The sequence below is a fragment of the Musca vetustissima genome, unplaced genomic scaffold, assembly GCF_032173495.1.
Source record: "Musca vetustissima isolate MV318-11 ecotype Yass unplaced genomic scaffold, APGP_CSIRO_Mvet_v1 utg266168, whole genome shotgun sequence".
Lineage (NCBI taxonomy): Eukaryota > Metazoa > Arthropoda > Insecta > Diptera > Muscidae > Musca > Musca vetustissima.
In genome coordinates this window covers 1-15,428 of record NW_026881680.1, presented here as the reverse complement: position 1 = coordinate 15,428, position 15,428 = coordinate 1, and the positions used below count along the sequence as shown (strand labels likewise).

The 15,428-nt window shown below is 34.3% G+C and overlaps 3 protein-coding genes across 3 annotated transcripts; 1 reads left to right on the top strand and 2 right to left on the bottom strand.

The window, feature by feature from the left end:
• The first annotated feature begins 8,457 nt into the window (after positions 1-8,457).
• On the top strand, positions 8,458-9,516 carry LOC133327635 (retinaldehyde-binding protein 1-like). Its single transcript, XM_061536158.1, has 3 exons — positions 8,458-8,759; positions 8,821-9,193; positions 9,256-9,516. Exons 1-3 carry the CDS (start codon positions 8,458-8,460, stop codon positions 9,514-9,516), a joined length of 936 nt encoding a protein of 311 aa, XP_061392142.1.
• Positions 9,517-11,023: 1,507 nt separating this feature from the next.
• On the bottom strand, positions 11,024-13,161 carry LOC133327634 (clavesin-2-like). The gene is made up of 3 exons (XM_061536156.1): positions 12,860-13,161; positions 11,346-11,715; positions 11,024-11,284 (listed from the first exon to the last, which is right to left on the bottom strand). Exons 1-3 carry the CDS (start codon positions 13,159-13,161, stop codon positions 11,024-11,026), a joined length of 933 nt encoding a protein of 310 aa, XP_061392140.1.
• A 1,596-nt stretch (positions 13,162-14,757) lies between these two features.
• LOC133327640 (clavesin-1-like) lies at positions 14,758-15,396 on the bottom strand. The gene is made up of 2 exons (XM_061536163.1): positions 15,076-15,396; positions 14,758-15,015 (listed from the first exon to the last, which is right to left on the bottom strand). Exons 1-2 carry the CDS (start codon positions 15,394-15,396, stop codon positions 14,758-14,760), a joined length of 579 nt encoding a protein of 192 aa, XP_061392147.1.
• Between the last annotated feature and the right edge of the window lie 32 nt (positions 15,397-15,428).

Sequence of the window (15,428 nt, the reverse complement as noted above, 5' to 3'; positions counted from 1 at the left end):
TTAATGATAATTCAATGCAAATGTATTAATTGGCACTGTGTTGCGTATTTTAATTTTTTAGTTTTTTTAAATAATAATAAATTTAACATAAAATGCATTAAAGTAATTATAAAATATTTGGAGATTGTTTTGGAGATGCATTGATTTCAAAATGTGTTGTTATTAGAAACTTTCTAAAAATATGCAGCTACTTCAATTTTTTTAAAATATTTAAAAAACCAGTGAGCGGAGCAGTATAGTCGGACGGGGCCGACCATATGATACCCTACATAAATTCCACGAAAAACGAACTTTCTGTGGATTTATATTCGGAGCTTGGACAATATTTCGCGATTTTTGAATCATCTGGACCAACTAGAGGCCGACAATTATTACTAATGTTCTGTACAGCCCTTCTAATTACTTGTCCAGATTCCCTTCCATTGTGTTGTGCAGGTGTGAATCTATACGCTATAGAATAAAAATTTTGTAATTTTTCACACAAAAGTCAGGGTCCATTTGACCCGCTAAATATTGACCGATCCCTATCAAAACATGCATGCTTATTCGTTGGTCCGATCCCCTTCTCTATGTTTGGGTCATAATTGCGGCCTCTAGAGCGACCAGAAAAAAACGATAAAAATTAAGTTTTGGTCCATTTCATCCCCTAGATATTAACCGATCTTTACCAAAAACAATAGGGGTCTTCATTGGGTAGAACCCATCCTACATGCAATTTCGTGAAGACTGGTCCATAACTGTGGCCTGTATCGTGTTTACAAAATATAATGGACAGACGGACGGACGGACACACATGTCTAGTCGAGATATGACGATCGGTATACTTAAAGGTGGGTATAGGACCAATATTTCGCGGCGTTACAAACTCTTGGGGCTGCACAAAGCTATAATACCCAGTCAACATAGTTGTGTAGGGTATAATTACTCCATGACTGGTGTGCATTGTCTATGTATATATATATATATATTTAAATATCTAAATACTATTAATGTCAGTAAATAGTAGACTGTGCCACTATGTTTAGGTGTCGCCTGAAAACTAGTTTGGTATTTATTCCAAATATATTTTTTGCCGAGTGCATCTTATTACGGATTATTATAACCTTTGAACTAATAACTCATAACGAACATGCGTTTTTTGTTAACTGGTTATTTTCACGGTCTAAATGCCAATGATCTTCGCATACATGTTTTTTTTTTTGTGCAATTAAAACGCTTATTTAAAAATTAAATACAAACAATTTGACACAAATTACGATTACAAATGAATAATGTGTGAACATTTGGAGGCACCATGTTTCTTTGGGCCGCTTCAGACAATTTGGAGTCGATTTACAAATGTCCGTCCGCCCGTCTAGCTTGCTGGCAAGTGATATCACGATAACAGTCGAAGCACGATAACTGTGTTCCTCCATCATTTGCACATCGTAATATTTCTTTCAAACTTAAATCAAATTCGAAGGTAGCGATCGGTCCACTCCGTCTTGTACCTTCCACACAAAATGTTCAAAATTTTACTGAAAAATAATTTTGTAATATCATGCAAACGGACTATCTGATATGAATCGAACTTGTACCTCGCCCACAAAGGATCAACATATTCAATTTTTATAAATTCAATATTAAACGAATGGGACATTCCATTTTACCGATTTAATATGGGACAAAGTGTCAAAATTTGTTAATTCGATAACAAAAGAATGGAATATTCGATTTGAACCAAATATTGCAAATCGTAATACTTTTACCAAACCTAAATCATGTCCAAAAATGGTACCCATCGATCCACTCCTTCTGATACCTCCCCACAAACGTTCAAACATAATTTCTATAGAGCAACCTCTTTTGGCACCTCTCCACATATGGCCAACTATTTTATATAAAAACATATATCTTATATAATTCGAACAATAAAGCCAGCGTAAGGTAAGATATCCTTGGGGGTATGCATTTGTCAGCAACACCCATTGACACTTTTTTACTTGTTTAAAATTTCTTGAAAAAGGGGAATATTGAGTTTCCCTCTTATTTTAGGTATCCTCCCGACGTAAACTTTCAAAACGTCTATTTAGATAGAATAAACATAAACAAATTAATGTTCACCCGTCTTATGAAAGTACAAATCGCATTTATGAAAACCTTCAAAAGGTCTTCTGTCTATAAAAGACCTCCTGAATGTATAAATAACCTCCTGAAGCTAGTAAAAGGCAAATAGAAACCATTCTGAATCCCTTTCTTGCCTCTCTTACAGATTCAACCCGATTTTAAATATATAAAATTTGAGTATTAATTTTAATTCCCAAATTAGATGTTAAGGTTTCTAAACTCCAAACAGAATGTTAAAATGATACAAGGTAGGATAACTTAGGATGAATATCAACAAGTGAAAAAGTGTTACGTTCGGCCCGGCCGAACTTTGGATACCCTCCACCATAGATATACTGACAAGTACTATAAATGAAAATATAGGGAACATACCAAAAAATGGACCTATACCGACATGTCTAAAAACGGATTATGTAAACCATAATACAAATTTCAGAAATTTATAATTGATAATTCAAATTCGAAGATGGGGAATATCGGCCCATTCCTTCTGAAACCTCCACACAGGGACAGGGTCTAAATGCGGCTATAGTTCATTATCGAACCTTACGTTCTATTTTTTTATCTCGCTATCCTCCGCAGGTGAAATGATTACAACAGAGTCTTAGAACCAAACTCAAAACGCGGAAAAAATCAGATAACTATTTTAATATAAAAAGGGGGTTATATGGAGACTACCCTAAACAGGGGACGAATAATAAAAATTTTTGGTAGAGAGATTTGTTACCATATACGACTACAAAATACCAAATTGCAGCAAATTCGGTTAAAAAACGCGCTCAAGAACCCCAAAATACCGAAAATGGGGGTTACCCTTATATGGGGGCTATCCGAAAAAATGGACCTATATTCATAATTTTTTGTGGGGAGATTTGGTAGCTATTAAGGACTCAAAAGACTAAATTACAGCCAATTCGGCGAAAAATCCGGTCAAACACCTCAAAAACTGGAAATTGGGAGGTACCCTTATATGGGGGCTATCCGAAAAAATGGACCTATATTCATAATTTTTTTGTGGGGATATTTGGTAGCTATTAAGGACTCAAAATACTAAATTACAGCCAATTCGGCGAACAAATCCGGTCAAACACCCCAACACCTGGAAATTGGGAGGTAACCTTATATGGGGGCTATCCGAAAAAAAGGACCTATATTCATAATTTTTGTGGGAAGATTTGAAAGCTATTAAGGCCTCAAAATACTAAATTACAGCCAATTCGGTGAAAAAATCCGGTCAAACACCCAAAAAACTGGAAATTGGGAGGTTCCCTTATATGGGGGCTACCAGAAAAAGTGGACCTATATTTAAAATTTTTAGTGGGGAAGTTTGGTACCCAATAAGAACCCCATGTACCACATTTCAGCGAATTCGGTTGAAAACCGCGCTCAATAACCCTAAAATACCGAAAATTGGAGGGTACTTTTATATGGGGGGTACCAGAAAAAATTGACCTATTTTTATAATTTTTAGTAGCGAGATTTGCTTACCAATAAGAGCTTAAAGTACCAAATTTCAGCGAATTAGGTTGAAAAACACGCCCAGGAACCTCAAAATACCGAAAATTAGGGGGTACCCTTATATGGGAGCTATGCCTAAACGTGGACCGATGTATCCCATCTTTGAACTTGACCTGCCTGCAGACAAAAGACAACCCTATGCAAAATTTCAGCACCCTATCTCAATTCCTTTAGAAGATAGCGTGATTACAACAGACGGACGGATGGACGGACAGACGGACGGACATGGCTAGATCGTCTTAGAATTTTACCCTGATCAATAATATATATACTTTATAGGGTCGGAAATGAATATTTCGATGAGTTACAAACGGAATGACAAAATTAATATACTTCTTCTGTCAAATACAAAATACGCAACAGGTTATTCTTTTCATTTGAAATTTTTAACACATAACTAAGAACGAGATAAATAATGAAAAGGTCGGTTTTCTTTCCAGATTAGGGAATATCATGAATTGCTTTGTTTCATCCATAACATAGTAATTTCTTCCAAATGAATGCTGTAAAAATGGTTTTCATTTTATCTTAATTTCAATTTAATTTTAATTTATTTGGCATAGTATTTAAAACAATACACACAGATACGCAAAATATGTATTTTAATAGAATAGGCCAACTTATGAAATGTTTAAACTGCCTTTTTAAATCGGTCTTATATCAATAGTACACTAAAATTACTACGTCTGTCTGTTTAACATACAATATTGCTTACTGACATTTCCTTCACCTTTATCTTCACTTACTGTTTTTCTTTGAATATTTTTTTGTAAAATTAGATCATGGAATGTGATCCCACTTGGAAGTTTAACTTTTTTGGTTGTTGAATTGAATAAGCACCAATATTATGTACTAAACGTAGCAAATTCACCACAGACATTTATCAAATTTTCAACTCACTATTGGTTGTGAATGCAAAATTACAGTGGTAAATAAGTTCCTGGTTGATCTCGACGATTTAAAACAACCTTCATTCCGTTTGTAACTCCTCGAAATAATCATTTTAGAACAATGCCTATTAATAAGGTCATCCAGGGAGACAAGCTGGATAGAGGTAATAATTTGTATATCACGATAAAAGTCCTTTAAGGGAACCCCCCCATTCTCGATTTTATTTTTTCAAGATTTTCAATGGGCTGGTAAATCAATACCAATGCTTGTTAAGGTTTGTAACTTTACACATATACAATTGAAGATTTAAAAGAGAAGAAAAATAATTTACAACAACATTTTGTTATTGTTTTGTTGTTGTTTTTTGTAATTAAAGAAAAGACCTTATTTTTGATGGCGGGCATGATAACTCCTCACTGGAACATCGGAATCCGAAAATTCCAACGGTGTTAGAAAGAGTACATGTCTGGCTCTCGTATGAACTAGGATTATTGACTTCGCTCTAAAATTAACAAAATGGTGGACCTTTGAAAAAATATTTTTGGTAAATCGCCGATTTTTGACCAAAAACCAAGTTAAAAAATAAGGAAGATCTTCACCGATTGGCTTTATCCTAGTTCATACGAGAGCTATACACTCCCAGAGAAACGTTGCAAAATTTGGAACCGATTGGATTATTAGTTTTTGAGTTATCGTGCCCGCCCATCGCAAAAAAATGTTTAGAGAAAAACGCGTTTAAAGTTTGAGAAGCCCTTCAGCCGTCACTTGATGCGGACACAATAAATCGGATATATCTTCAAGAGTTCTTGAGATTTTCACTTGAAATTTTGTAGAGACATTCCTTAATCAGTGTAGATTCGAATTATGTCAACAAAAATTTTGACCCCCTTAATAAATTGAAAATCTTCCTATTCTGTTCACCGGAAAATCTACTATTTATATAAAATCTTCTGGAAGAACTGATATATTTTTGAAGCACCTTAAATGACATAATAAATTACATCAACAAAACAATTAATAATTTATTGCATTTTAGAGCAGTTCCGGTCAAAACAAATCTCAACCGGTTTACCTACCAGTATTCCTTTGAAGATGCGAAATGTTTTTTGTTATAGACTTTTAAAAATTTATCGGAAATATACTAACCTTTCCATAAAATTTATTTTGTTTTTTGTTTTATAATTAATTTTGAAAAACCGCAAAAATGTACACTGGGTCAATACACTCTGACTAATTTATAAACATATAGATTTTTGTTATTATTTTATAATGTTATTTATTATTTATTTTTAATCATTTAATTTAATTGTAATTCAATTTATTTTTTATTATAGTGTAAAAACAAATATGTTTACACAGTTTTGTTGATGTTGGGCTACAATGGAATGAGTCAATGTCTTGAAAATAAATGGTTTTTGAGAGGTTTTGTAATAAAGTTTTGACCTGTAATATTATTAGAAAAGGAGTTTTGGGATTTACATTTCGTTTGCAACATTATACAAAATTTTTACAATATGTATAAATATTTATATATATGTATAAGACATTTTTTTCAAAATTATTATGTGATAGTATGATGGGAGAACTAATGTTGCCAAAAAAATTAGAACATGGTTCTAAATATTTTCCTAAAATAATATATATATATATATACACATTTTGTATATGAAGACATTATTTGATTTGACGATCATGTGTTATTTTTTAATGACAACACATTTAAATCTACGTTTAAGGGTCACAATATTCAGTTTATACGCAAATTAACACCTTTCATTGAAACCTGTAACTAAGTGGAAAAATTTACATTTCATTTTGAAACAAATATTGTATACAAAATTTATTGTATTCATTTATTTACTCATTTACAGTTGTGATCAAAATATTGACGATTTTTAAAACGGGTCAAAGTCGTACGTGGCTGAAGATACTCTATATCAATTTGGGTATGTAATAATTTACTAGTATGACCTGGTATAGTTGAGCCTTGGAACACGATAATACTAATTTTGAATCCAATTGGATGAAAAATAAAAATATGAAAAAGGTCAAGTAATAAATTATATATGAGAATATACATCCTAACCGATTTCAACCAAATTTTTATGCCGTTTAAAATTTTCAACAGAATTCGCTGGGTTCTTATTGGGTACCAAAATCCTCCACTAAAAATTATAAATATAGGTCCACTATTTCTGGTAGCCCCCATATAAGGGTACCAACCAATTTCTAGTTTTTGTGGGGTTTTGACAGGATTTTTTCACCGAATTGGCTGTAAATTTGTATTTTGAGTTATTAATAGGTGACAAATCTCTCCACATTATATATAGGTCTATTTTTTCGGGTAGCCCCCATATAAGGCTACCCTCCAATTATCGGTATTTTGGGTTTTTTGAACGCGGGCTTCAACCGAATTCGCTGTAATTTGGTATTTTGTAGTCGTATATGTTATTAAATCTCCCTACCAAAAATGGTTAATATTCGCCCCCTTTTAGGGTTAGTCCTCATATAACCCCCTTTTTATACCCTCCACCATAGTATGGAGGGTATATTAATTTTGTCATTTCGTTTGTTACTCATCGAAATATTCATTTCCAACCCTATAAAGTATATATATTCTTGATCAGGGTAAAATTTTAAGACGATCTAGCCCTGTCCGTCAGTCTGTCCGTCCGCCTGTCCGTCTGTTGTAATCACGCTATCTTCTGAAGGAATTCAGATAGGGTGCTGACATTTTGCATAGGGTTGTCTTTTGTCTGCAGACAGGTCAAGTTCGAAGATAAGATATATCGGTCCACGTTTAGTCATAGCTCCCATATAAGGTTTACCCACAATTTTCGGTATTTTGAGGTTCTTAAGCGCGTGTTACAACAGAATTCACTGAAATATTGTACATTGAGTTCTTATTGGGTACTAAATGTCTCCACAAAAAATTATATATAGGTCTATTTTTTCGGGTAGCCCCATTATAATGGTACCTCCTAATTTTCAGTATTTTGGGAGTTTTGATTGTATTTTTCCACCGAATTGGCTGTAATTTAGTATTTGGAGTTCTTAATAGGTTTCAAATCCTCCACGAAAAAATTATGAACATAGGTAAATTTTTCGGGTAGCCCCCATATAAGGGTACCCCCAATTTTCAGTATTTGAGGTTCTTGAGCGCGATTTTCAACCGAATTCGCAGCAATTTGGTATTTTGTAGTCGTATATGGTAACAAATCTCTCCACCAACTATTAATATTCGCCCCCTTTTTGGGGTATTCCCCATATAACCCCATTTTTATTTATATTAAAAATCTTTATCTGATTTGTTTCGTGTTTTGGGTTTGGTTCTAAGACTCTGATGTTTTCTTTTCACCTGCGGAGGATATCGAGATAACAAACTAGAACGTATGGTTCGATAATAAACTATATGTGAACTATAACCCGCATTTAGACCTAGCCCCTGTTTGGGAGATACCAGAAAAAGTGGACCGATATTTCCCATCTTCGAACTTGAACTAAGTTTGGAAGAAATAGTAAGATGGGCAAAGTTTGGATGAAATCTAAATTTGTTGAAACGGATTTGGTCCAAAGAAACATGGGGTCTAAAAATTTTAGAAATTTGTATTATGGTTTACATAATCGGTTGGTAGAAATGTCGTTATAGGTCCACTGTTTGGTATGTTTCCCATATTTTAATTTCACGTAACTGCAAGTATTTCTATGGTGGAGGGTATCCATAGGTGAAGTTTCCCAAAAGAATTCACTTGATATGTATGCTAGGTATGCTATACTCATGACCACCACTGTTTAAAACCGATTCATAAAATAATTTCACATGTCTTCGTCATTACAACTTAAGCTTTATTTATTTGTACTTAAATTGAAATACAATATTCCAATATTTGTTATTGTTTTCGAGATACCCGCACAGTCAAGTGAATATTGTGATGATACAAAATGCCCGAAATCAAATCCCTACCTGAGGAATTACAAAAAGTCGCCATCGAGGAATTGGGGGAGGTGCCATCAAGAATTGATCAATATTTGGAAGATTTCCGACGATGGATAGAACTGCAGCCGCATATAAAAACTCGCACCGATGATCAATATTTAATACAATTTCTGAGAGGCTCCAAATATAGTTTGGAAAAGGCCAAACAAAAACTAACCTATACATGTCTGATAAAGACCAAATTTCCGAAAATGTTTCGTCTTACGAATATCGATGATAAAATTTTTCGGGAAATGGTTAGTGCGGGGTAAGTTCAATTTATAAATTATCGATAATTTTCAAATATTAATTCTAAACATCGGTTTTAGATCCCTTCTACCTCTTCCCATTCCCTTGTATGGTAATGGCCCCCGCATTATCTTGGAGCGATTTGTATACCCCATCACCACCAATTATAATATTGAAAATTATGTACAACTCATGTGTGCCTTACATGAAGTACTGGCCTTTGATGATCCCCATGCTGGGGTGTGTGGTCTCGTTTATATTATGGATTTTACAAAGCTACAAAAGGACCATCTGGCAGGACTGACTATAACCCTATTGAAATTTCTCATAAGCCTTAAGGAGAAGGCTTTAGCAATGCGCCTGCGAGCTATTTATTTGATAAATCTCAAACCCTATGCTGAACAAATTTTGAAAATGGGCTTATCCATTATGCCGGAAGCTTTGAAAAAGAAGGTAAGACCAGCAGATAAATTATTTTCCCGACGAAATTAAATTCGTTAATTTTTTATTTACAGATGATTGTTTGTGGCAAAGATTTGAGTTCATTACCCGAAAGTTTGCCTCTCAAATATTTACCTCGGGATTATGGTGGTGAAAATGGTAGTCTGGAGGAGTTACGCGCAGATCACATCAACATGTGGGAAAAATATCGGGAATTTTTCGAAATGAATTCATGTTTTGATTTCAATGAGAAGTTTTTTATGGGTGAACCGATTTGTGGTGATGAGGTGCAATTTGGTGCTGGTGGTTCGTTTCGGAAAATTGAAGTAGATTAAGTTTTGTTAATTAGTTTCAAATTTATGTAAATTAAAAATACTTTTAAAAAATATATTTTTTTAAGGACCAACACATGGCGCGAAAGCCATATTCAGCCTGGCTGAGTAATGTTTCCCATAGGAAATTATTAACTCAGGCTTGCGGAATAAGTCTTCCCATAGGAAATTTTTAATTCAGCCCGGTTGAATAAGGTTTCCCATAGGAATTTTTCAATTCAGCCTGGCTGAATAAGATTTTCTATAGGAAATCTTCAATTCAGCCTGGCTGAATAAGGTTTTCTATAGGAAATCTTCAATTCAGCCTGGCTGAATTAGGTTTTTTATAGGAAATCTTCAATTCAGCTTGGCTGAATAAGGTTTTCTATAGGAAATCTTCAATTTAGCCTGGCTGAATTAGGTTTTCTATAGGAAATCTTTAATTTAGCCTGGCTGAATTAGGTTTTCTTTAGGAAATCTTCAATTCAGCCAGGCTGAATAGGGTTTTCTGTAGGAAATCTTCAATTCAGACTGGCTGAATAAGGTTTTCTATTGGAAATCTTCAATTCAGACTGGCTGAATAAGGTTTTCTGTAGGAAATCTTCAATTCATCCTGGCTGAATAAGGTTTTCTATAGGAAATCTTCAATTCAGCCTAGCTGAATAAGGTTTTCTATAGGAAATCTTCAATTCAGCCTGGCTGAATAAGGTTTTCTATAGGAAATCTTCAATTCAGCCTGGCTGAATAAGGTTTTCTATAGGAAATCTTCAATTCAGCCTGGCTGAATAAGGTTTTCTATAGGAAATCTTCAATTCAGCCTGGCTGAATAAGGTTTTCTATAGGAAATCTTCAATTCAGCCTGGCTGAATAAGGTTTTCTATAGGAAATTTTCAATTCAGCCTGGCTGAATAAGGTTTTCTATAGGAAATCTTCAATTCAGCCTGGCTGAATAAGGTTTTCTATAGGAAATCTTCAATTCAGCCTGGCTGAATAAGGTTTTCTATAGGAAATCTTCAATTCAGCCTGGCTGAATAAGGTTTTCTATAGGAAATCTTTAATTCAGCCTGGCTGAATAAGGTTTTCTATAGGAAATCTTTAATTCAGCCTGGCTGAATAAGGTTTTCTATAGGAAATCTTCAATTCAGCCTGGCTGAATAAGGTTTTCTATATAGGAAATCTTCAATTCAGTATGGCTGAATAAGGGTTTCTTTAGGAATTCTTCAATTGCGGCTGGCTGAAAAGGGTTTTCCATAGAAATGCTTCAATTCGGGCTGGCTGAAAAAGGTTTTCCATAGAAATTTTTCAATTCCGGCTGGCTACATAAGGGTTTTTATAAAAAATATTCAATTTAGCTGAATTTGGTTTTATAGGAAATTTTACCTTAGATAATAAAAAATATAAATAAGTTAGGTCATATGCATTTATTTAAAAAAAAAAATATACCACATTGTAATATTTTACTGTATAATAATATATAAAAATTACTACGATATGTTTGGTATATCATCTATTAAATATAAACTGCATGTATTCAGTCCACATCAAGTTTCCTAAACGACCCACCGGTCATACCCAAATTATCTCCAAAGTTCAACTGTTTGCCAAAACGTAAACGTTCATTGGTACCATAATCCGCATTGCCCTTAAAATAGTTACGATACTTATCCCACATTTTGTTATTTTCCTCAACAAGTTGGGCCAAAGAACCATTTTCTCCACCATATTCTTGAGGAAAGTATTTACGCGGTATATGCGAGGATACATCATCAAAATTACGGCCACAAATGAAGATCTAAATGGAGGAAACACCAATTAGTATATATTGTCCTTCCTACTTTATAATTGGTTCATACCCTCTTCCTTATTTTCTCCGGAAAACATGAAAATATTATCTTTTGCAGGTGGTCCGCGGCCGGTGATAAATTTATGACCGTTAGCGAATTGACACGCATTGGCAATGTATTTTCAAAAAATTGTACAATCTTTTTGAGATACATGGGTGTTAGTAGCATTGCATGCTGTAGCGTTAGCTTCGACAGGTCAAGGACATAGGATATCCCATTAACACAAGCATAAGGATCTGATATCATTGCTAGTTCATGCAATGCTGTTATAAATTGAGTAACCAGTTCCACAGTGAAATCCTGAGCAGCATAATTACAACGATAGAAAATTATCCGAGGGCCATTGTCGTTTAAGGGTATCGGCAGGAAAAGAAGTGTTCTAAAAAATTAAATAAATTATTCATATCTCTATAGGGAACCTTTAATTTAGTCTGGCTGAATAAGACTTACTCAAACTGAATTAGCTTTTCTTTAGAAAATCGTCAATTCAGCCTGGCTGAATAAGCTTTTCTATAGAAAATCTTCAATTCAGCCTGGCTGAATAAGCTTTTCTATAGAAAATCTTCAATTCAGCCTGGCTGAATAAGCTTTTCTATAGAAAATCTTCAATACAGCCTGGCTGAATTAAGGTTTCCTTAGGAAATCTTCAATACAGCCTGGCTGAATAAGCTTTTCTATAGAAAATCTTCAATTCAGCCTGGCTGAATAAGCTTTTCTATAGAAAATCTTCAATTCAGCCCGGCTGAATAAGCTTTTCTATAGAAAATCTTCAATTCAGCCTGGCTGAATAAGCTTTTCTATAGAAAATCTTCAATTCAGCCTGGCTGAATAAGCTTTTCTATAGAAAATCTTCAATTCAGCCTGTCTGAATAAGCTTTTCTAATGAAAATCTTCAATTCAGCCTGGCTGAATAAGCTTTTCTATAGAAAATCTTCTATTCGGCCTGGCTGAATAAGCTTTTCTATAGAAACTCTTCTATTCAGCCTGGCTGAATAAGCTTTTCTATAGAAAATCTTCAATTCAGCCTGGCTGAATAAGCTTTTCTATATAAAATCTTCAATTCAGCCTGGCTGAATAAGCTTTTCTATAGAAAATCTTCAATTCAGACTGGCTGAATAATCTTTTCTATAGAAAATCTTCAATTCAGCCTGGCTGAATAAGCTTTTCTATAGAAAATCTTCAATTCAGCCTGGCTGAATAAGCTTTTCTATAGAAGATCTTCCATTCAGCCTGGCTGAATAAGCTTTTCTATAGAAAATCTTCAATTTAGCCTAGCTGATCAAGGTTTTCTATAGTAAATCTTCAATTCAGCCTAGCTGATCAAGGTTTTCTATAGAAAATCTTAAATTCAGCTGGGCTGAATAAGGTTTCCTCTACGAAATCTTAAATTCACCTTGGCTGAATAAGGTTTCCATTAGGTAATATTCAATTCAGCCGGAATAAGGTTCAGGCTGAATAAGGTTTTCTATAGAAAATCTTCAATTTAGCCTGGCTTAATATGGATTTCTGTATGATTTACTTACCCTGTATAATGAAATTTACGAAATGCCATATCATCGACATTTGTAACGTTGAATAATTCCCCACATTGTGTCCTCATCGCAAAGAAAATATCCAATTTTTGTTTAGCCTTTTCCAGGCTGTATTTACAGCCTCTGAGAAATTGTATTAGGAATTGATCATCCGTTCTGGCTTTGAGATGTGGTTGTGTTTCAATCCATGTTCGGAGGGCCAGTAAATCCTCAGCTATCCTTGATGGTTTCTCTCCCAACTGCGTATTGGCCACCTTTTGTAGATCCTCGTTAAGAGCTATAAACTGCAGCATGTCGGTGATGGTGAAAGTTAAAAAGGCAACTGCTATAAGTCCACTCAAAGTGTGGCAATAAATAAATAGAAAAATTTTTCAAGAAAACTTTTGCCATAATTATTATAATTACAATTTTTTCATAGAGTCGTATTGCGGAAAACTGCGTGCGCACTGTCAACATGGTATAGAAGTTAATAACTTTCAAGAAATTAGAATAATTTCTGCAATTAAATGTGTATGACTAATTAATAGAAATATGCATATATTCAAAACAGCATGTAATAGATAGTCAAATGTCACAGATAAATTTAATTGGTATATTATCTAACGTGTTATGACAGATTTAAGAGATTTCTTACAGAAAACCTTATTCAGCTGGGCTGCATTGAAGACTATCTATAGGAAACCATATTTAGACGGGTTGAATTGAAGATATCCCATAGAAACCCTTATTCAGCCAGGCTGTATTAAAGATTTCCTATAGAAAACATTATTCAGCCAGGCTAAATTGAAGATTTTCTATAGAAAACCTTATTCAGCCAGGCTGAATTGAAGATTTCCTATAGAAAACCTTATTCAGCCCGGCTGAATTGAAGATTTCCTATAGAAAACCTTATTCAGCCAGGCTGAATTGAAGATTTCCTATAGAAAACCTTATTCAGCCAGGCTGAATTGAAGATTTCCTATAGAAAACCTTATTCAGCCAGGCTGAATTGAAGATTTCCTATAGAAAACCTTATTCAGCCAGGCTGAATTGAAGATTTCCTATAGAAAACCTTATTCAGCCAGGCTGAATTGAAGATTTCCTCTAGAAAACCTTATTCAGCCAGGCTGAATTGAAAATTTCCTATAGAAAACCTTATTCAGCCAGGCTGAATTGAAGATTTTCTATGGAAAACCTTATTCAGCCAGGCTGAATTGAAGATTTTCTATGGAAAACCTTATTCAGCCAGGCTGAATTGAAGATTTTCTATAGAAAAATTTATTCAGCCTGGCTGAATGGAAGTTTTTCTATAGAAAAATTTATTCAGCCTGGCTGAATGGAAGTTTTTCTATAGAAAACCTTATTCAGCCAGGCTGAATTGAAGATTTTCTATAGAAAACCTTATTCAGCCAGGCTGAATAGAAGATTTGCTATAGAAAACCTTATTCAGCCAGGCTGAATTGAAGATTTCTTATAGAAAACCTTACTTAGAAGAAAACCTCCTTCAGCTAGGCTGGATTAAAGATAAATGAATGCTTACCAATCACGTTGGGCGCCATTTAGAGTAAATAAACAAGAAAACTTAAAAATTGTTCATCTTCATGGTTGGAGTATCGCCTCAAGATTCTTTGTAACTGGCGGCAGAAATAAAATCGGTCTGATTTCCAGGTATCAGAAATTATTTGGAGACTTACGATAATTTGGCTTATGTTGAGGCCGGATTCATCCAGTTATCATATAAATGCATTTTTCAAACAAAGTTGCTGTAATTTAGTTCAGGTTATCCAAGATACGTAGGCTTTCGCCCTTTACTGACCCAAGCCCATTAAATGGGGTACTCCAAAAGAAAGAACTCAGTTGATATTATTTTCTTCTTTCTATTGTTACTATAAGTAATTTTTATTTTATTTTCAGTCTACATCCAATTTCCTAAAGGAACCTCCCATACCAAATAATCCATCAAAATCTATGGGTTTTCCAGTGCGTAAACTTTCAACTGTCCCGTAATGAATATTATCCTGAAAATATTCACGATATTCATCCCATTTCTTATTAAAATCGGCACACAACTCCTCCAATCTTCCATTTTCACCACCATAATCCTGAGGGAAGTATTTTGGCGGAAGGCCCTGATATATGCTGTCGAAATTTTTACCACAAATAAAGACCTGGAAAATATTTTTTTTATTTAAAAATATATTATTATATGTATACGAAGTGCCACTTACCCTTCGTCTCAACTTCTCACCCATACACGATAATATCAGTTTCAATAGCTGTTCCGCCAATTTGTGTACATTTATACAATAGATGGCCTTTACCCTCAATGGCAGTGTATTCTCATAATAGGTAACTACCTTCATTACAAAGGGCGGGGTTAATTGCAGAATGTGTCCTGTAGTTATTTGGGACATATCAACAATATAAACCGTACCATAAATACAGGCATATGGGTCATCGACCAACAAAACTTGGGGTATTGCATTAACCGAACGAAAAACATCTTCAATGGGGGCATTTTTGGGTGAATAATTAAAGCGGAACATCATAATGCGTGGACCAAAGTCATTTAGGGGCATTG